The following is a 23282-nucleotide window of genomic DNA, read 5'->3' as shown; positions in this document are numbered from 1 at the left end:
TAGTGAAACCCTGTCTCTACTAAAAATACAAAAATTAGCTGGGCATGGTGGCGGGTGCCTGTAATCCCAGCTACTACTCGGGAGGCTGAGGCAGGAGAATCGCTTGAACCCAGGAGGCGGAAGTTGCAGTGAGCAGAGATCGCACCACTGCACTCCAGCCTGGGTGACAGTGCAAGACTCCGTCTCAAAAAATAAAAACAAAAATGAGTAGGGAATCTGTGTGATAATGTGTATTTACTGCTTTACAAAATGTTCAATGAGCACATATGAACTGGGTTTCAGGTCAATGGTAGGTACATGGGACACACTGGGAATAGGGCTGCCAGCTGCTGTGTGTATACAGGACTGTTATGTGTTTCCTTAGATTCTGTATTTGTCTTTTTGGTATTCATACATCACAGGTTCAAGCTAACAGCCAAAGTTGTTAACTTCTCTGTCTGCAAGCCACTTACTCAGATGTGTGTGAAACTCATGTAAAAAAACCCCAGCCAGGCTGGGCGCGGTGACTCACACCTGTAATCCCAGCACCTTGGGAAGCCGAGGCAGACAGATCACCTGAGGTCAGGAGTTCGAGACCAGCCTGGCCAACATGGTGAAACCCCATTTCCGCTAAAATACAAAAATTAGCTGGGCATGGTGATGGGTGCGCCTGTAGTCCCAGCTACTTGGGAGGCTAAGGTGAGAGAATCGCTTGAACCCGGGAGGTGGAGGTTGCAGTGAGCAGAGATCATGCCACTGTACTCCAGCCTGGGCGACAGAGCAAGACTCCATTTCAAAACAAAACAAAACAAAACAAAACAACCCTGCCTTTAAAAAAGATACTCATTGTGTGTTATTAGGGAATTGCAAATTAAAGCAACAATGGCATACCACAACACACCTATTTGAATGGCATTTTAAAATCCAAAATACTGAAAATGCCAAATGCTGATTAGGATGAGATGCAAGAGGAATGTTCATTCATTGTTAGTTGGATGCAAAAATGGTACAGCCACAGCCCGTTGCAGTGGCTCAACCCCATTATCCCAGCACTTTGGAAGGCCGAGGAGGGTGATCACTTGAGGTCAGGAGTTTGAGACCAGCCTGGCCAACATGGTAAAAACCCATGCCTACTAAAATAGGTGGAGGTTGCAGTGAACCAAGATCATGCCACTGCACTCCAGCCTGGGCGACACAGCGAGACTCTGTCTCAAAAAATATATACAAATAAAATAAATAAAATAAAATAAAATAAAATAAATAAAATAAAATAAAATAAAATAAAAAAATAAAATGTACAGCTGCTTTGGAAGACAGCTTGGCAGTTTCTTACAAGACTAAACATACTATATGACAGAGAAAATTGTACTCCTTGGCCCGTATCCAAATGAGTTGAAAACATCTCCACAGAAAAACTATACAAATATGTAGTAGGTTTACTCATAACTGCCAAAACTTGAAAGCAACCGTCCTTCAATAAGTAAATGGATAAAGAAACTGAAACTGAGGTATATTTATAGAATGGAATATCATTCAGCCATAATTTGCACACAAATCTTCAGAGGTTTATTTGTAATAGCCAAAAACTGAAAGTTACCCAAACATCCATAACAATTAAGTTGACAAAGAAGAAAAATTGTGGTATACAATGAAATACTACTCAGCAATACAAATGAGCAAACAATTGATTCATGCAACAAGATAATGGATTAACCTTAAAATAGTTATGTTTACTGAAAAAGCCAGAGCCCCACCCCCTAAAAAGTACACACCATATGGTTTCATTTATAAAATTATAGAAAATGCTTGCTGTTGCTTGTGAATTGTGGAAAACAAGATGAGGAAAGATTGAGGATTATAAAGGGACAATCTTTTGTTGTGTTGGATATCTTGACTGTGGTGGTTTCACAGGTGTGTACACATGCTGAAACATAGCACATTTTACACTTTACATATTTGCAGTTTATTGCATGTTAATCATACCTCCATAAAGCTGTTAAATAAATGTTCCTCATTAAAATCTATATATACTGTTCCACTAGGAAAGTTAGATCTGTCAACTACTTTGGCTCTACCATATTCTTCTCCCTATAATTTAGGAGAGTGAGCCCTGCCTCAATGTTGGTAAAAATTGGTAAGCAATGAAGTCTGCATCCACCTCAGTCACTAGGAATGCTGGCTGTGTCAGAGAAGACCCATCCCTGGATCTCTCAGTTCTGTCACTGCTGAGGTTCCTGTCTGTGCAGGTCAACTGCCCAGGGAGACACAGGAATCCACAAACATTTAGATTATTTCCTCTGACAGCGGCCTTGGCCACAGGAGATACAGATGTCTGAAGGTCCTGAGAATTTCTATGCGCTCCCATCCCACACCATCATAACTGCACCGAGATTTGTGGATATCCCTCTAGAATGTTCGAAACTCCTTGTGTTTGCCACAGTCATCCCCACTCCATTATCTCAGTGTTTCTGTAGCAATCATGATTTTCACAATGCCCTATAGAGGTCTTACAGTCAATGTTACTTGCCTATGGGATTCTGGATATCAGGAACTTGATCCTGTACAGGTACAGAAGACAGCAATCCCGCAACAGTGCTGGGGAGTACGTGACAGTTAAGGGACCCAACTTATGTTGCTTCCAGAAGCACAGGAGATTTTCACACCAACTATGCCCTCCTCACTGGGCTCACAGGAAATCCTGGCAGCCAGGCCACAAAGTTAGGCACAAATTTTTTTTCAGTCTTTCCTAGCAAGCCTAGGGCAATGGTGTAAATTAGGTCGAACTAGACTGAGAACTGTTTTCTGCCATCCTTTGGTCCCCTCTGAGGCACATAAAGGTGGTGCCCACAAAAGGTGCTACTCCCTTCATGACAGAACACAATTCTTTTCTCAATCCACTCTACACAGTAACAAAATCCCCAAGAGTAAAGACTGCCACAATAGGCCTTTATCACTGTATAAACCAGAGCAGCATGGGACAAGCAGTTCCAAATTTGGGCGATTTGGCAGTAAGACAAGTAAGTCACAGCTATCACGTTTACAGTTAACATTGTCCATGAAGATGGAAAATCGTGTCAGGAAATCCCAGCAGACCCTAGCTCAGGTCCTTTTGGTGAGAGCTAGATCACGTTTGCTCAGAACCTAATCATGAGGGAAAAGATGAGGACCCTCGATGGTAGGGGGTGAAGTGGGGTGGGGGAAGTCCTTGAAAATATTCATGATTACCTGTAGGGAACAGGAAAGAAAGCACAGAAGTCTGCCTTCCCTGAGCAAAATGGAGTGATTGACACACACAGCTGGTAGCAATAAGATGGCTTCCGCCACAGGCACTGACAGTGATATAATTCCATCAAGAGCTCTAGACAGTTACAAAGTGCAACATGCCTCATGAAAGCCTCCCACATATGTGGTGCTTATCAGGAATCTCCCCAGGGTGGAATGAATATACAGTGCTCATCTGCTAGCTGATGGTTCTCTCACAAAGGGCACTCACAGAGCATTGCTGTGGTGTGAGTCCTATGAGGATGAACAAGATGAAATATTTTCTGCATTCATAAGGCCTTTCTCTTGTGTGAATTTTCTGGTGTTAAACAAGTTTAAGAGATGCAGCTAAAGGGTCACCAAAACTGTTGCACTCATGAGCTCTTTCTCCAGTGTGAGCTTTCTGGTGACGAACAAGATGGGAGCTTCTGCTGTAGGCTTTCCCACATTCACTGCATATGTAAGGCTTTTCTCCAGTGTGAACCCTTTGGTGCAGAATGAGGCCAGAGTTGCGGCTAAAGAATTTCCCACATTCACTGCACTCATAAGGTCTTGCTCCAGTGTGAACTTTCTTGTGTTGAACAAGGTGGGAGCTACTAATGTAAGCCTTCCCACATTCACTGCACACATAAGGCCTTGCTCCTGTGTGAACTCTCTGGTGCAGAATGAGGCTGGAGTTGTGGCTAAAGCATTTCCCACATTCATTGCACTCATAAGGCTTTGCTCCAGTGTGAATTCTCTGGTGTACAATAAGGTTGGAGCTATGGCTAAAGAATTTGCCACATTCACCACACTCATAAGGCCTTTCTCCAGTGTGGATTTTTTGGTGTTGAACAAGTGTGTCTTTACGGCTGAAGGCCTTCCCACATTCACTGCACTCATAAGGCCTTGCTCCAGTGTGAATTATCTGGTGCTGAACAAGTGTGTCTTTGCAGCCAAAGGCCTTCCCACATTTGCTGCACACGTAGGACCTTGCTCCTGTGTGTACTCTCCGATGTTTAATGAGGCTAGAGTTATGGCTAAAGAATTTTCCACATTCTATGCATTCATAAGGCCTTGCCCCGGTATGAATTCTCCAGTGCTCAATAAGGTGGGAGCTTTGGCTAAAGAATTTTCCACATTCACTGCACTCATAAGGCCTTTCTCCAGTATGAAATCTCTGGTGCTGAACAAGTGTGTCTTTACGGCTAAAGGCTTTCCCACATTCGTTGCACTTATAAGGCCTTTCTCCTGTGTGAATTCTCTGGTGCTGAACAAGGTGGGAGCTTCTGCTGTAGGCTTTTCCACATTCACTGCAGTCATAGGATCTTTCTCCAGTGTGAACTCTCTGATGCTGAACAAGTGTGTCCTTGCGGCTGAAGGCCTTCCCACATTCGCTGCATGTATAATGTCTTTTTCCAGTGTGAAATTTCTGGTGCATTTTTAGGTGGTGCAAGTGAATGAAGGCTTTTCCACACTCCTTACACACATGAGATGTTTCTCCACTGTGGATTTTTCTGTGATTAATAAGAGCTGATTTCTCCTTGAACACATTTCCACATGGTAGGCATCTAAAGGGTCTCACCTCAGCATGAATCATCTGGCTGTCAAGAAAAGTAAAGGTGTCCAGGAAGGCTTTCCCTTCATCACTGCAACTGAAAAGCATCTGTCCATCATAGTCTCGTTGGTGTTGCCTGAGACTGGAGCTGTGTGGGAAAGACTCCATGCATTCAGTCCTTCTGCATGGACTCACCCTGTTGTAAGTGGTCTGGTGCTGGAAAAGGCCAGAGCTATCTGGTAAGTCCATCCCTTCCTCCCTGCATGTAAAGGATCTCCCTAACATGCGGACTGTACAGCTCTTCACAAATGAGGCCCCTCCATCATCCCCTCTGAAGCAATTCTCTCCATTATGTTGCTTCTGGTGCTGGTAAAAGTTTGCACTGAATGAGAATCTTCTCCTACACAGCCCATGTGTGCATAGTTTCTGTGTAAGGTGTGATCCCTGGTGTTCAGCCAGGTGCAAAATGTCTTTCAAGAGTGGGTCACACATCTCACATGGGTGTGCTTTCTGGAAAAGACCTGACTCAGCAGTCCTGACCTGTGACACTCCTTCTACAGAAACGCTCTGCTCAGAAGGTGCCTCATTTTCTGCTTCACACCAAAAACCTGAAAGCAAAAAAGTGCTGGTGAAGTGCATGCTGACTTTGGTGGGAGGCAGCAGCCCCATCACAAATGTGTGTCTAACACCAGTGCGAGTCCACTGGCTTGTTGGCAGGACAAGAGGGCCAGGATCAGTGTAAAGAAGGGCTGGTTGTCAGTATAGGGCCTCACAGAATGGAGGAACCTTGACTATGAGGTAAAGACCTAAAAACAATGGCATACAGGATAGGGAGTAGAGGTGAAGCCTCTACCTGTTTCCTCTGCAAGAGAGTTTCAGCAGGGCCTTGGCTGCTGGTGTCAGGTGAGCTCTGTGCAGATGGGTATGTCCATGCCCACGAAAATTTGACTCCAAATAAGTAGCTCATTCTCACGGACTATTTAATGTGCACAACTCATGACACATTAAAGTAAGCTAGTGTTGAAGAGAGCACTTGAAACATGGAGGCCAGAAAAGTGGGAAAACACCCAAAGGATGGAAGACAGGTGAGAAATGACAAATGGAAAAAGTGCCAAGAATGAGGAAAGTAAAGTAGATGTGAAGAATCACTATGGGCCTTGGCAACAAAACACTGACAAACACAAAACAAGTTGAAGGTTCGATTTGAACCCAACCATAACAGACACCCTCTTCCAGCTCCCATTCAGCAGGGCCATGCCCTCTGTAGGTCTCCTTTACTGTGGCTGCAGTGATGTGTGCCCTGTCAGGCACCCAAGGCTTTCTGCCCCCTCCAACTGCGCCACTGCATGGGACTGGGAAAATGAAAGCTGTAACGCAAACAAAGGGCAGGTGAGTGGCGCAGGTAGACCCACTCCACAGAGAAAATAGAATGTTTAGAAAAAATACTCTCCAAGGCGGATGTACCAGGACAGCCCTGTAATCACCACAAGAAGTGATTGAGTCAGCTCCTGAAATTCCTGGCACAGTCAGGCCCCAGGAAATGTCAGCCAGAGGATGAGGGCAGAACCTAGGACAAAGAAGTGTAAAGATCATGACACGGACTCAGGCAGTGAGCACCTGAGCTGTGCAGAATCTGCTTAGCAGACTGAAAAACTCCTGAATCCTAACCTTTTCCTGCAAAGCTCTAGGGCAACAGATGTTCAGATTACCCAGTGAAGGCAGAAACACTGAACACAGCCAGCCCTAGAACCCATAGCACCTACTCTGGGAAACAAAGAAGGGAAGGAGAAGAGTCATGAATTTGGATGGACAGAAAGAGTGGCCTATGGGGAAGAGAGGAAGACTCAAACCCCGCCAAGGACACCGGAGTGGGTGTAAAGGCCTGTGGAACACAGCCTCTGAGATGGTCCCAATGACCCCTACCTCTTGGTACTCTTGCCCCTGTGTAAGCCTCCTCACTTGATTGTAAGCTGGATGGACTTACTTATTTCCAAGGAAAAGAATATGGCAAAAATAATGAAATGACACTTTCAAGATTAGGTTACAATCCTGGGCTTCCATCTTGAACATTATTTTGGTCACTTGCTCAAAGAGAAGTTAGCTTCCGTGTTATAAGCTACACTACAGAAAGGCCACCTGAGGGAGGACTTTGGCCAACAGCCAGCAAGGAACAATGCTCACAGTCCAACAAGCCACAAGAAACTAAATCTTGCAAAAAGCAATGTGAGTGAGCTTGTAGGTGGATTCTTCTCAGGTAAGACCACAACACTGGCTGAGAGCTTAATTAAAACTTCATGAGAGCCAAAAGTACCTGCATAAGAAGGTGTGATCAGGCTGGGCACCCTGGCTCAAGCCTGTAATCCCAGCACTTTGGGAGGCCAAGGAGGAAGGATCGCTTGAGGTCAGGAGCTCTAGACCAGCCTGAGCAACGTAGCAAGACCTTATCTCTACAAAAAGTAAAATAGCTGGGCGTGGTGGCATGCATCTATAGTCCCAGCTACTCAGGAGGCTGAGGTGGGGGGATCACTTGAGCCCAAGAATTTGAGGCTGCAATGAACCATGATCACAACACTGCACTGGAGCCTGGGTGACAGAGTGAGACTCTGTCAAAAAAAAAACAAAAAAAAAAACCCTCAAAATAATAAACAACAAAAAATGCTCTAACCAGATTCCCAATGCACTGAAACTGGAGAGATAATTAATTTTTATTGTTTGAAGTTACTAAGCTTTGGGATAATTTGCCATGTAGCATTAGATAACTAAAACACAGACTTACCTAGTGTAGCCACAAGTGCAAAGTTCTCCAGCATCACATCACGGTACAGGAATCTCTGTGCCTCCTCAAGGAGTTCCCACTCCTCCCGAGAGAAGTACACGAACACATCCTCGAAGGTCACACAACTCTGCCATGATGAGTACAGCTGAGTCCACAAGTCAGCATCTCTCCCCAGAACGCCCTCCTCCCGTCTACACACTCACACACCCACCCTCTAGTCCCTCACCTCCCCAGCCTCCCAACTAAGAGGAGATAACAGACCTTGGCACCACTAGTGTCTGCTCTCTCCTCATGTCTCTCTCACCACTGTGTCCAGCCCAGAGCAGAACCAGGCAAGTGTGCAGACAGATGCTGTCTCAACTCTGGGTCTGGCATGAAGGGTCCCCAATACTCGCCTACCAACCAGTTCTCCTGGTGTTGTCCAGACGATGCCTCTAAACACAACCAAACTTCAGCTCCATCTTCTCCCATGAGCTGCCAATACTAGAGTCTTAAGGCCATCAGTTCACACTCCTCCCAACGCGCACATTACTCTGTGGACTACACCTTCCTCACATCTCAGATCCCCACCGCCACTGGCCCATGCCATATGCACCTCTATGACATCCCTCATCCCCCATGCCACTCTGCATGCAGCGTCCAGGAAGTGCTCGCGTCTTCACACTATGCACCACTGCCGCCCAAGTGCCTAAGCAACAGACCCAGTTTTCTCTCAGTCTCCAGTTTCAACTTTCTTACTGAATAACAGCATTACCACCATGACTTGAAGATACCCCATCCCACTCCACACACTGGCCACCATTTTTTTCAAGTTCTTCAACAGAACTCTTCCCCAGAACTAAAAACCTGTGTGTTTTCTTGAGGCCTTAACTAAGATGTCAACTGAGACCTCTTAACCTAAACATGACCAAAGCCTAACTCCTGATATAACAACTAAAAATCATACCTGCTGCCAACTTCTCTATCTCAGTTGACGACATTTCCATAATTTTACCAGCTACAGCAAAAACAAACCAACCTTAGGGTCATCCACGACTCTCCTCTCATTCACCCTTCGCATCAAAAAATCCAATCACCCTACTTTAAAAAACAGAACATTTACCAACTTCTCTCACCTCCACAGCCACACCTCTAGACCAGACACCATCAACACTACTGCAGTAGCTGCTCCTTCATGCTCACAGTCTGTTCTCAACCTGAAAGCCAGAGAGAGCGTGTTAAAATCTGAGTGAGATCATCTCCCTCCTCTGCTCCAAATCTCCCACGACTTTTACCACACTCAGGACACCTCGGCCAGCCATTCCTGCCTAACTCCTTCCTCTGATACCTGTTTCCAACAAAGGTAATTAAGACCTGAGATTCCCTGAGCGCTCCCAACTCAATCCTACAAGCATTTGAGCGTACCTGTTCCTAGGTCTGATATACTTTTCCAGTACTCATCCCATTGGTCGCCAGGTGGGGACTTCTCCACATAACTCCAAACAACTCATGGCCTGGATTCAGGACACTAAGCTAGAAATGACCTCCATTCACTGCCCCCTGTCTCAAGTGAAGAGAGTCATGTGAAGAATCCCAGGATATCATCACTATGTCTCATCAGAGAATCTGGTCAGCCTTACTTATAAAATACATACAAAACCCAAAACCCATACATTCTCTAACCTCTGCTGCCACCACTCTGGCCCACATCATCAACGCTCACCTCGACTATTTCAGTAGACTTCATCTTGATCTCCCGGTCTACCCTATAATCCCCAGTCTACCCACTCTGCAGCCAGAGGGAGCCTTTTAAGAACTGCGTCAGAGGACCTCCCTTCTCTGTACCAAACCTTGCATGACTCCCAGCACCCTTAGAAGAGAGGACCAGCTCCTCAGGCGGCCATTCCAGGCCTACCTCTGACCCCCTAGTCCCTGTTCTCAGCAGGCACAGAGAGTTCCCGGAACTCTCCAAACTCATTCTCCTCTCCATACATGCATTTGTACGAACTGTCCCTGCGCCTTCGAGTCCGTTCCACACCTTATGCCATTGATAAGGGGAGCGGAACCCCTCCACATAACGCGACAGAGTGACCACCCTGAAGTGCGCGATGAGAGCGAACATCCCAGGACACACCAACCAGGCCGGGGTGCGCTTTAGGGATGCCCCTACTCACCTGAACCCGGTCCATCAGCACCGCCGCTGCCATGAGAAGCGGATGAACAGGCTGTGCCCTCAGGGCTCAGCCGAAACCCCACGCCTCCACCGCGCTGGACGCCCTCGGGCTGAGTGTAGCACTCCAAGTCTCAGTCAACCCGGTGTAAAAACGCTCACAAAACTAAGGCGGCTGCCTCCGGGGGAGACAAGGACAAGAGGACGTGTGCGGAGGCCTCGGTAACAGCCCAGCCCCGGCAGACACCTCGGCGAGAGGCCGCCTGTCCCACGACACGGGTCATGGATTGTAACAAAAGCGCGGAGGAAGGTCCTGCAGTCTTCACTGTCTTTCTTTGCTAGGTTCCGCGAGAGCCGAGTAGAAAGCCGACCCGATCTCTAGAACTCAGCCTTCACAACCAGAATGCACGGACCGGGCATAGGAAAAATACGTCACAACGGCGACGCCAGAAGTCTCGCCCCTGCAGCCCAGAGCAGCCGGAAACGCCCAGTTTCTGGGCTGTCATTGGCTGCACGCCGGCTAACAGTGAGCTGGTCACAGATTTCTGGGTAATGTAGTTTGTACCCTGCATCCAACCAGGCAACGAGCGCCTTTCGGGTTCTCCCGGATGTCCGCCAAGAGGCGTCGCGCAGGGAGCGGGAGGAAAGACTGGGAAAACGGTGTCTGGGAGGCTACAGCTGCTTTTAAAGGGTATGCACCCTGATTTCCATGGCCACCTGGGACAATGCCACGCCACTGAAGTCGCCAGCAAGGGACCCATTCTTCAATCCTCCTGCTTCTGAGGCCCTGGGAAACCTGCTTCACCTCTCTCAGATTTGAGGATTGAAACGTATTAATAAATTGAACAATGCCTGTATTTCGTTTGTGGGCCTTTTTGTAAAACATTGAATGTCCTTCTAATTTTTCTAACATATAAAGAAAAGAGATGTAATTAGCTACCTTTCTGCTGGCTGTACAGGAAGCATGGTGCCGGTATCTGCTTCTGGTGAGGCCACAGGGAACTTTTATTCATGGCGAAAAGCGAAGGAGGAACTTACATGTAACGACGAAAACATGAGCCTCTTCTAATTCATTGATTCCCAATTTGATATGTAGTTTTACAGCATCAGCTTCACTATGAACTTAAAAAACCTGTAAATTCTTGGACCCAAACTATACCTTCTGATAAACTCTGGGGATGGGACCCTAGCTGAAGTTCAAGAACTGGAGGTCTTTAAAAGTCATTAGCCAAAAAAACCCAAACAAACAAACAAACAAAAAAATCAGTAAGATGAAAAATACTACAACCAACCTCATTAGGAATATGGGAAGTGAGTTAAAAAGTACTTAACACCGGGCCTGGCACATCGTACTAAATACATACAAGCTATTATCAGTCTTCCTCAACACAAGGTTCTCACATACACTGCTTTAGGAAGATAAATCAAAGATCCACCTTTTCAGGATCAGTGGTGATTTTGAAAAAAAAAAAAAGTACAATTATCCCCTCACTCATCAAATAGCATCATAGGTAACAGTTATAATTTTTTTTGAGACAGAGTTTCACTCTTGTTGCCCAGGCTTAAGTGCAATGGCGCGATCTCAGCTCACTGCAACCTCTGTCTCCCAGGTTCAAGCGATTCTCCTGCCTCGGCCTCCCGAGTAGCTGGGATTACAAGCATGTGCCACCATGCCCAGCTAATTTTGTATTTTTAGTAGAGATGGGATTTCTCCGTGTTGGTCAGGCTGGTCTCGAACTCCTGAACTCAGGTGATCCAACTGCCTCAGCCTTCCAAAGTGCTGGGATTACAGCTGTGAGCCCCTAATGGTTATAATTTTTGCACAAAAGCACACCTATATATCAATAGACTCATTTAATTGAAAAAAATCACATGCAAGAGGGTTTCATAAACTACAGGTAGGTCTATCGTCCAGAAGACACATTCTTATAGGCCGTATGATTCAAAACACAGAACTATCAGGACTAATTGCTCTTCACAGTTTTTAACTCCACTGTCCACTTAAGAGTCGCTGTAGTTAAAATTTTATAACCTGGTTTATTTTATGAGATGACATAGAAATAATTCATATCTTAGAGAAAAAATATATGTATACACACATACATCATTTATATATATACACATATAGTTTATATACACACATACATAATTATATATATATATGTATAATATAAATTGTCTGTCTCCACTCAAAGCCAATATAAATTTAAGTGTCAGGAACACATGAAATAACATACCGAATCAGTTACAGATATAACTGCCAACAGATTTCTATGCACAACAAATGCACTGGCTAAGAAAAACTGAAATAAGACTATTTGAAGCCCAAAATGAGAAATTTAATGGATAAAAATAACTGGCATAAAATAACACTTTTAAGATCCTTCTTAAGGTTGAAGGAAAGTGATCCCAGGTGAATGGTCTGTGATGATAGAAGAAATGAGGATCTGAGAGAGGAGTGCATCTGTGGATTAATGAGACCACTCATTATCTGTATAAAATATTAATACTGTAGGGCGCGGTGGCTCACGCCTGTAATCTCAGCACTTTGGGAGGCCAAGGCAGGCATATCACGAGCTCAGGAGTTCGAGACCAGCCTGTCCAACATGGTGAAACCCTGTTTCCACTAAAAATACAAAAATTAGCCAGGCGTGGTGGTGGGCGCCTGTAATCCCAGCTACTCAGGAGGCTGAGGCAGGAGAATCACTTGAACCCGGGAAGCGGAGGTTGCAGTGAGCCAAGACTGTGCCACTGCACTCCAGCCTAGGCAACAGAGTGAGACTGCATCTCAAAATAAATAAATAAATAAATAAAAATAAAAAATAAAATATTAATACTTCTGGAAACAGAATGGTGGAATTACCATGCGTATCCTCAATAGTATATAAACTGATATGGGCAAATTAACTAATATATAAATTTCTTATATTTCTTGAGGAGAGCAAAGACATTAACTCTATAATGTATTAAATAACTGTTTTAAAGCTTAAACATTAACTGAATCAGAGTATATATCTTACAAATTTAAAGAAAATGTAAATGTAAAGAAAACATTACAAAAAATAAAGTACACACAATAAGTAAGGCAAAGAAAAGCACACACACAACCAGAAGATGTATATAAACCCAAATATATCAGCTATCTCATGAAACGAGTATGCAATAAACTCTCAAATTAGCAGTTAGTAAGTTTTGATGTGTTAAAAATTTCTAAAAGGCCAGGCACAGAGGCTCATGCCTATAATTCATGCAATGTGGGAGGCTGAAGCAAGAGAACTGCTTGAGTTCAGGAATTCTATTAATAGATCAGCCTTAGCCACATAGCAAGGCCCCATCTCTACAAAAAAAAAAAAAAAAAAAAGTAATAGCAGGGTGTGGTGGCTGGCACAAGCCTGTAATCCTAGCTACTCGGGAGGCTGAGCCAGGATGATGACTTCAGCCAAGGCTGCACAGAGTTCCGATGGTGTCACAGCACTCCAGCCTGGGAGAGACAGTAAGACCGTCTCTCATAAAAAAAAAAAAAACACAGTAGTATGGATACAAGAAACACTTGTAGAGTATAATACTAGAAAACTATATGAAACAGCTTTGGGAAAAAATATATTTAATACAACAAAGAATTAACACATGAAAATGAAAATTTATATCAGAAAATATCAGTATTAAAGAAACAATCACTGGCCAAGTGCGGTGGCTCATGCCTGTAATCCCAGCACTTTGGCAGGCGAATCAGGAGTTCAAGACCATCCTGGCCAACATGGTGAAACCCTGTCTCTACTAAAAATACAAAAGTAGCCGGGCGTGGTGGCGGGCACCTGTAGTCCCAGCTACTCAGGAGGCTGAGGTGAGAGAATCGCTTGAACCGGGCAGGCGGAGGTTGCAGTGAGCCGAGAGATCACGCCATTGCACTCCAGCCTAGGTGACAAGAGCTAAACTCCATCACAAAAAAAAAAAAAAAAAAAAAAAGAAAGAAAGAAAACAAAAAAAGAAAGAAATGATCACCAAGAAATTATATTTTGAACTGTATGTAATGTATAATGCTGACTTGTATTACATAAAGCAACAATTTGTAAAAGGATAAAGACATAAATCTGTGAATATGTTGAGCATTTTTATGTCCATTATCTCAGCAATTAGTAGAAACAATCAATATAAAATTGTTAAAGTTCCAGTGAATTCTCATGCCAAGATTGATAATTCTGGTCTAATAAATACAAATATGGGATGCTTATATTTAGTACAACTGAATATTTACAGAACTATCAATGTAGAGGACTGAAAACTATCTTCACTTCACATAGAGTGAAATAAGACACATGATGCTATCAAGATATGAATCAATAAAAGAGATACATGAAAAATATGAAAAGAAGTAAATATACTCTGTGGGAGGCTAAGCCTCAGCAGGATCTTTGGCATTTATCAAAACATAAAATACAATGACACCCTAACTCAGCAGCTAGCCTCATAGGTATGATTAAAGGTTTTACATGAAAGCACACATTTGGGTTATTTCTTAAACAGTTCAGAAAAAGTGTGCCTAAAACCATAGGTAGGCATGCTGCTCACGAGACTCATTATTACAGGCCACAAGATTCAAATTTTCGGACTGTAGTCCCAGTTATTTGGGAGGCTGAGACAGGAGAATGGCTTGAGTCTAGGAGTTCAAAGCTGCTATGAGCTATGATCCCGCCACTGTACTCTAGGCCGAGCAACAGAGAGAGACCCTGTCTCTAAAACTAAAATTTTAAAAAGAAGATTCTAATTTTGGAAATAGCAGGACTAATTGCCCTCAGACCTAAGTGGAGAGTAGAATTCATCCAGTTTCAAATTTGTGACTTTAGAGGACACTTCCTTATTCATCTTTAATTCACAGTAACCAAAACTTGCCTCTCTACCTCTCGTTCTCCCTTCTGGCACTCAAGGCAGGTAGATACAATCACAAACTTGATTATGAGAGGGTCCTGCCTGAAACTAAGAGACATAAGTCAGGTCCTGTCATCATTAAAACATCACCAGCTGGGCGTGGTGGCTCATGCCTGTAATCCCAGCACTTTGGGAGGCCGAGGCGGGCAGATCACCTGAGGTTGGGAGTTCGAGACCAGCCTGACCAACATGGAGAAACCCCGTGTCTAGAAATACAAAATTAGTCAGGCCTGGTGGCATATGCCTGTAATCCAAGCTAGTCAGGAGGCTGAGGCAGGAGAATTGCTTGGACCCGGGAGGCGGAGGTTTCGGTGAGTGGAGATCGCGCCGCTACACTCCAGCCTGGGCAATAAGAACGAAACTCAATCTCCAAAAACAAAAACAAAACACAAAAAAACCACCATCACTGCTGGGCACAGTGGCTCATGCCTGTAATCCCAGCACTTTGAGAGGCCGAGGTGGGTGGATCACTTGAGGTCAGGAGTTCAAGATCAGCCTGGCCAACATGGTGAAACCCCGTCTCTACTAAAAATACAAAAATTAGCAGGGCATGGTGTTGGGTGCCTGTAATCCCAGCTACTTGGGAGGCTGAGGCAGGAGAATCGCTTGAACCTGGGAGGTGGAAGTTGCAGAGAGCCGAGATCGTGCCATTGCATTCCAGCCTGGGCGACAAGAGCAAAACTCTGTTTCAAAAGCAAAACAAAAGCAAAAACTAAAACAAAACACCATCACCATCAAATTTTGTTTCTGTAGCACAGGAAGACTATAGTCACAATATAAATTGTCTCCACTCACATCCAGTATATAGTGACTCATGGATGTAGTGGAATGATACAGTGAAGTTACTGAAGAAATAAGTGCAAACCTAGATTTCTATTCACAACAATAGTGTTTTTCAAGAAAGAGTATAAAATAAGACCATATGAGGTAAAAAATGAAAATTTTAGTTAAAAAGGTAACCCAAAAGGTTATATTTAAGGCAAAAGAAAAGTGATTCCAGGTGAAAGATCTGCATGATATAAAGAATGCATCTGCGGATCAATACAATTATTCATTATCTGTACAAAACATGAACAATATCCCCTTGTTGAGTAGAACAATAGAATTACTATGCCTCAATACCACTACATGATAACATGCCTTATATTATCCAAGAGGAGGGTAAAGGTATTAATAACTCTATACCCTGATATGTTAAATACGTGTGTTATAATTTTCAGCTTAAAGACTAACAAAATGAGTATATACATTCCAAACTGAAAGGAAAATTAAGAATATTAATAATCTATACATGTTTTTAAAAGAAAGCACAAGAAACAAAACTGAAGAAAAGATAAGCACAAAATAAGAAGACACATTTAAGCCCAAATATATTAGCTATCACAAGAAAAGAACATGGAATAAATTATTGAATAAGTAGGCAGTAATTTTTGATGAGTTAAAAATATCCAGTAATAATTAGTTCATCCAGTAATAATTAGTTCATCCAGTAATAATTAGTTCACATCTAAGGTATAATGTCATAGAAATCTATTAAATCGAGGTCTAGAAAATACATACCTGTAATTATTAAACACAAACACACACAAAAAATGCACATTTGTATCTGACAAATAGAAATAAGGGAGAAAATAGCAGCAGGAAAACATACTTTACAATTTTAAACATGAATTCAAATTACATAAAGCAATTTTAGTATAATGAGAATAAAGGGTTAAATCTCTAAACAAACCAGTCTGCTTTGATATTCATTATCTCAGTAATAATATCAAAAAGGCAGGCATAACATTGGTACAGTTCTGTTGGATTCACACACCATGATGAACACATTTGGCCTGATAAATCCATATAACATAACAGACACCAATTGCAGCATGTTTTAGCACAAACAGAGTACAAACAAAACTGAGAATAGCTAGGACCATTAAAAATCTCTTTAAACTTGTGTAAAATAAAAGAAAATAATTCAATCAGGGTACAGATCAAAAATAGAAGATAACTGGAAATTTTTAAAGCTGTGGTTGCATATCAAGTCACAAAACGCTAAGTAACCTATGCATAAAGAAAACAAAGATAATCAAAATTTGAGAATATTTTATTTGCAAGGTGGCATCTCCAATGCCAATTTCACAGGTCTTTTAAAAGCAGTATAATTTACAGTATTCTGACAAGTTAGGAAAAATAGATGGGGTCGGCCTTTATCTTAGAGTATGGGCTTCAGCTAGTCACCTGACTTCTCTGTACCTCAGTATTCTCACCATTACATTAAAGGAGTCTCTATGGTCCCTTAAAGTGCTCAAGCTCTATTATCAATAGTATAATTTTGTGGTTTTAAATTATCATAGGATATTCAACCTGAAGTTTTGCTTTACAATGTACCAAAACTAATGTCATTTCTACATATTCTCATGAGATTCAATGAATTTTAAAGCAATCCCATTTAATGTACATGTTATCAAGAAAGGATGATAATTAGAAAGATATACATTCATTTCAAACATCTTTAAAAATAACAGAAAAATATATCCTGGTAATATGAAAAAACATCTCTACAGCATGATCCCATTAATATAAATTTCAAAATCAGACCATAATATAATAGCTATCATTATTGACACATATTTAAAGTGTTAAACCATGAAGAAATCTTGATAATAGCATCCTCTGAAGCATGGGATGGAATTTGCAATCTGGCAGGCTCATGCTGGGCATGCTGAGATTTTGTTCCATATTTTCATTGAAGGGTGTGGGGATTCACTGTATTGGTTTTAATGTATTACATTTATTCTTTTTTTCCCATTTCTCATACATGTATAAACCTATAGATTAAGTAAACAAATCTTAAATTTATAGCTTGTAGACTACCTACATGTGTTTCCCATGTAATTCCTAGAACTGCAAATGAAGAGAACATTTCCTCCCTCTCAGGCACAAATTTGCCTTGTCTCAGTTAATGCTGCAAAAATGTGAACATTATTCTGTTTTTTTTAAAATCACCATTTATGAGGTTTGTCTGGTTAAAAACATATCGATGAAATTCTACTGTATTTGCTACTGTGTGTTTGGCATGTCACTGCCACTCGAGATTTTCTGAGGTGGAGGAGACTATATTTTTAATCATTAGTAGTTAATCCACTTCCATAACTACCATAAAACCCAGGCTAACAGTAGTGAGTTCTGGAGGTAATTACACCCACTCTAGATTTTCTGATTATAATCACTACCTTTTCTCTTAACCTCAAATGAAAACCCAGACTCATGAGGTCTCCATCCCTGACCTTTCATTCCTGGCAAGTACGAAGGCCAGCTATATTACAGAAAGGTTTTTCATAGGAGAACACAATTTTGTGTTTCTCAAATCCAAACCCTTCACTTTGCTCTGTGAGGTAGATGGCAACCCCAAACTACAAACAGGTTGGGGCTCCCACAAGCCCCAACTCGAGTATTCCTTCCTGGAAAATTCATTCATCTTGTTGGACAAAAGTAACAGTTTTAATCTGTGTGTTTTCTTCCACCTTATGACTGTTTCACAATTTACTTAAATATCTTACAGATGGCTGTCATTTGAATTATAGTTGTTGATTATTGTGAAATGGTTATAAATCTTTGTGTACACGTATTTTGGTGTAAGAAAGCCCTCATTCCTAATGGTTATGTCCCCAGAGTGATTTGTTGGGTTATAAAACACATTTAATTTAATGTGAAACCCTTACCTCAGATCATATATAAACGTTAACTCAGGCCGGGCTCAGTGGCTCAAGCCTGTAATCCTGGCACTTTGGGAGGCCGAGGCAGGTGGATCACCTTGAGGTCAGGAGTTGGAGACCAGCCTGACCAATAAGACAAAATCCCATCTCTACTAAAAATACGAAAATTAGCTGGGCATAGTGGCATGCGCCTGTAGTCCCAGCTACTTAGGAGGCTGAGGCACGAGAATTGCTTGAACCTGGGAGGCAGAGGTTGCAGTGAGCCAAGACTGCGTCATTTTGCACTCCAGTCTGTGTGGCAGAGCGAGATTCCGTTAAAAAAAAAAAAAAAAAGGGTCTCAGACCACATAAAAGATCTAAAAATATAAAATGCCTAGAAGAAAACATAAGTCAAAGCTTTGCAACACTGCAGTAGGCAAAGTCTAATTAGATAGACAGGACACACAAAAAAAACATAAAGACAAAATATTTTTATTACATCAGAATTTAAGACATCTACTCTTCCAAAAACACTGCTAAGAAAATTAAAAGGCAAGTCAAAGACTGAAAAAAAAACTATTTGCAAAACATATAACCGAGAAATGACTATAATATAGAATATTTAAAAAGGAGAAAATTAAAGCAAAGTTATGCAATTTCGTGTTAAGAAGAAAAAAGCAATTAAAAATTGACAAAAGATTTGGACCAGCTGGGCATGGTGGCACATGCCTGTAATCCCAACACTTGGGGAGGCTGAGGCAGGCAGATCACTTGAGGTCAGGAGTTCGAGACCAGCCTGGCCAATATGGCGAAACCCCGTCTCTACTAAAAATACAAAAATTAGCCGGGCGTGGTGGCGCATGCCTGTAATCCGAGCTACTCAGGAGGCCGAGGCATGAGAATCAGTTGAACTTGGGAGACAGAGGTTTCAGTGACCTAAGATTGCACCATTGCACTCTAGCCTGGGAGACAGAGCAAGATTCTGTCTCCAAAAAAAAAAAAAAAAAAAAAAAAAAGATTTGGACAAATAACTAAAGATATACAAATCAACAATGAACACACGAAAAGACATTCAATATCATGAGTCATTTTAGCAATGCAACTTAAAACCCAAATAAGATACTGCAACACACCTGCTGAAATTAGTAAAATGTTTTAAAGTGACAATAAATACCAAGTGATGACAAAGATGCAGCACTGGAACTCTCATACATTTTTGATGAGAATGCAAAATGATACAGTCATTTTGGAAAACAACTTGACAGCTTCCTATATAGGTAAATACAAACATACCATATGACATACCAATTCTACTCTTAGTTATTTACAAAAGACAAGTTAAAATGTTTCCATCCAAATATCTGTAGCAAATATTCATGAATGTCTTATTCACGATAGCCAAAAACTTGGAAAATTGTTCACGAACAGGTGAATAGATGAACAAATTGTAGCATATCCACAAAATAAACTACTCTATATAAGAAACAATATGAAATAAAATGAATAAATCCCAAAATCATATGCCAAGTGAAAATATCTGAAAACCACATATTATATGATTCCATTCACTTCACATTCTAAAAAAGGCAAAAAGAGAAAAAACTAAATGAATGGGCCTTAATGCTGGAGTTTGGGAGAGAGTTTGACTATATCAAGGAATATTTTCTTGTGATGGAAATATTTCACAGCTTAATGGTGGTTTGTCATCACAAAACCATGTATTCATCAAAATTCACCAAAAATATTCTTAACAGGAGATTATTGAATGCAAAGTTTACTTCAATATCTTTTTAAAAAAAATTAATAAGACTGAACATGATGGCTCATGCTTGCAATCCCAGCACTTAGGAGGGCAGAGGCAGGAGGATAGAATGAGCCTAGGAGTTCAAGACCTGCCTGGCAACATAACAAGACCTCATTCTCCACAAAAAGAAAAAAAGGCAAAAAAATTAATAGAAGAATATTTAAACTTAGAGATAATTCAAGACTACACCTTAGATATTCCCCTAGACCTGTCCCAAAAAAAAAAAAAAAAAAAGGAACGATATATAAAGAAAACAATGGAAAATTTGAACTTCCTTTAGAGTAAGTGAAAACATAGGGATGGCTGTATAGATTTAGGAAAGACAATCATACATCTGGCATATCATTTTATATACTAAAAATATTAATTTTGCAAAGAGAAAGTTGTACAGAGCCATGTGGGGGTTTGCATGGAAGTCATGGGGAGACACTGGCTGCCACAATTTAGGAAGACTAATAGAAAACTTCATCTGACATTCCTTTAATTGGTGTGGATAAATGATTTCCCCAAACAATGGCAATGACAAGGCCAGAAAAATACTGGGCATCTGAGAAACTGGATCCTCCAGAGATTTTAGTTCACTGAGGGATGGGAAGAGGTCTGTGGGGTGGTGGAAATGGGGGTTAAGGTTTTTCCCAGAACTTCCAAACAGCCTGGGTCAGCTCAGAAAATGTTGGACTAATGTTCAATCTAGGTTTAGAGTTTTGCATGGTGAATCCCACAGAATGGGCCAAAAAGAGGAAGACATTTCAGAAAATGAGTATGAAGTGACAATCTACAGAAGTGAAAGAGGAAAGAATGTGAAAACTGGGTGTTCATTAATAGAAAGAATGTGAAAACAGAACTTCTTACTTTTGATATTCTATGGCAGTAAACTGTGAGATGATTACTGGAGTACAGGGAGTTTATCTGAGATATGAACTCAGGATGCACAGGAATGAAAATGAGGCAGTGAGACGGAAGAGGGGGCGCAATAAAACTTTATTAGTGGCCAGGCACAGTGGCTCACACCTGTAATCCCAGCACTTTGGGAGGCTGAAGAGGGTGGGTCAATTGAGGTCAAGGGTTTGAGACCAGCCTGGCCAACATGGTGAAACCCTGTCTCTACCAAAAATACAAAAATTAGCCGGGTGTGGTGGTGGACACCTGTAATCTCAGCTACTAAGAAGGCTGAGGCATGAGATCACTTGAACCCAGGAGGCGAAGGCTGCAGTGAGCTGAGATCACACCACTGCACTCCTACACTACAGCCTGGGGGACAGAGCGAGACTCTGTCTCAAAAAACAAAACAAAACAAAAACTTTATTAGTGAGCAGGCTGACATCCTCCCAGAGGTCATTTGATAAGACTTGTAGGAAGATGGGTTGTACAGAACAAGACATCAACAGCGTTAGCTACAAACCCTAATCCATTTGTGTCTACATTGTGATTGGATCTTCAAGGTAATGACCAGCCAGTGTTGGTATATCAAGAAGTGAATACACTCTCTTATAATGGTTTCAGCAAAGGCTCTGTTGGCAGGGAAGTTAATGTCATATCCAGAAAAAGCAGCAACGCCATTAAATAAGAATCAATGTACTGTCTGGGAGGAAAAAGGTCTGACGTAAACATGTCACCAAGGGGCAGGCTGTTCTCTTGTAGGGATTACACCATATACTGCCTTAGTGTTGGTCTTCGTAAATAGTAGGTAAGGAAAGGAGCTATTTTAGTTGTGGTCAGCAGGATGCCATGTTGTTGGGCCCTTTTAAAACCTCCATTCCTGGCCGGCTGCAGTGGCTCATGCCTGTAATCCCAGCATTTTGGGAGGCTGAGGTGGGTGGATCATGAGGTCAAGAGATTGAGACCAGCCTGGCCAACATGGTGAAACCCTGTCTCTACTAAAAATACAAAAATTAGCTGGGCATGGTCGCAAGCACCTATAATCCCAGCTACTCAGGAGGCTGAGGCAGGAGAATCGCTTGAACTCGGGAGGTGGAGGTTGTAGTGAGGTGAGATCGTGCCACTGCACTCCAGCCTGGTGACAGAGTGAGACTCCATCTCAAAACAAACAAACAAACAAAAAAACCCCTCCATCCCCTAACACCTTGGTGACTATATTTATATCCCTAGAGTGCAAGGACTGGGATGGCTGAGGACTGAGCCTGGTTAACCTTAACTACTAGGTTCTCCTCCCCTCTTCTGCAGTGGGTTTCTTTTTATAGGCACTGACGTGGGACATAAATATCCACTCACTTTGCCCACTCCAGTAATTTTGTGCCCTTGTTCTATATATACTTGTCACTGATCTGCAGTGCTTCTGAACAATGAGACAAGCCATTTCCCACAAAAGTACACATATATCTTTACTTCAGGGCACTTCTCCCAACACAAAGGTAATGCCCACTTGTACTGGTCCAACTTCAGGCCATGGAGAGGATTCCTCTACATCCCTGGCCACAACACAGCTACTCAAGGCAGGATGTGATGTATCAATCTATTTGTAGCTTACTCTAAACATCAAGATAATCCATCTATAAATAAGGCTGGGTTGTTTGTTTTTTTTTTTTCCTATTTTTCAGCCAACCAAAAGTATGAGAGTCTGATTCCATTTTTGTTTCATGGGTTTTATTTTTTATTTATTTATTTATTTTTTAGACAAAGTCTCACTCTGTTGCCCTGGCTGGAGTGCAGTGGCACATTCTCAGCTCACTGCAACCTCTGCCTCCAGGGTTCAAGCGATTCTTGTGCCTCAGCCTCCCGAGTAGCTCGGATTACAGGTATGCACCACCATGACCAGCCAATTTTTTGTATTTTTAGTAGAGACATGGTTTCGCTATGTTGGCCAAGCTTGTCTTGAACTCCTGGCCTGAGGCAATCCTCCTTCCTTGGCCTCCCAAAGTGCTGGGATTACAGGCGTGAGCCGCCGTGCCTGGCCTCTGACTCCATTTTTGATATGTGACATTTGATTGTTGCCAGTTTAAAAGCCCCACCTCCCCTTTGGCCCACTTTTAAGCAACCTGATTTAAAAAGCCTACATGCTCCTTCCCTTTGCACAGCAGGAGAGCCAAACTCCCACCCCTAGCCAGTAGCAAGGCAGAAGGAGGCAGTCCAAGGCAATGCTAGTTGGCATTATACTTTCACTTCCAGGATAGCGTCATCTCAAGGCAAGTAGTGAGAGTTGTTAG

At 42.2% G+C, this 23282-nt stretch overlaps 1 protein-coding gene across 1 annotated transcript; it reads right to left on the bottom strand.

The window, feature by feature from the left end:
* Positions 1-1522: 1522 nt before the first annotated feature.
* Positions 1523-10552, bottom strand: ZNF304 (zinc finger protein 304). The gene is made up of 3 exons (XM_024237038.3): positions 9707-10552; positions 7554-7680; positions 1523-5385 (listed from the first exon to the last, which is right to left on the bottom strand). Exons 1-3 carry the CDS (start codon positions 9737-9739, stop codon positions 3566-3568), a joined length of 1980 nt encoding a protein of 659 aa, XP_024092806.1. The 5' UTR covers positions 9740-10552; the 3' UTR covers positions 1523-3565.
* Between the last annotated feature and the right edge of the window lie 12730 nt (positions 10553-23282).

Source organism: Pongo abelii, chromosome 20, assembly GCF_028885655.2.
Source record: "Pongo abelii isolate AG06213 chromosome 20, NHGRI_mPonAbe1-v2.0_pri, whole genome shotgun sequence".
NCBI lineage: Eukaryota > Metazoa > Chordata > Mammalia > Primates > Hominidae > Pongo > Pongo abelii.
The sequence above is the reverse complement of the archived record's forward strand: the minus strand, read 5'-3'. Positions and strand labels throughout refer to the sequence as shown.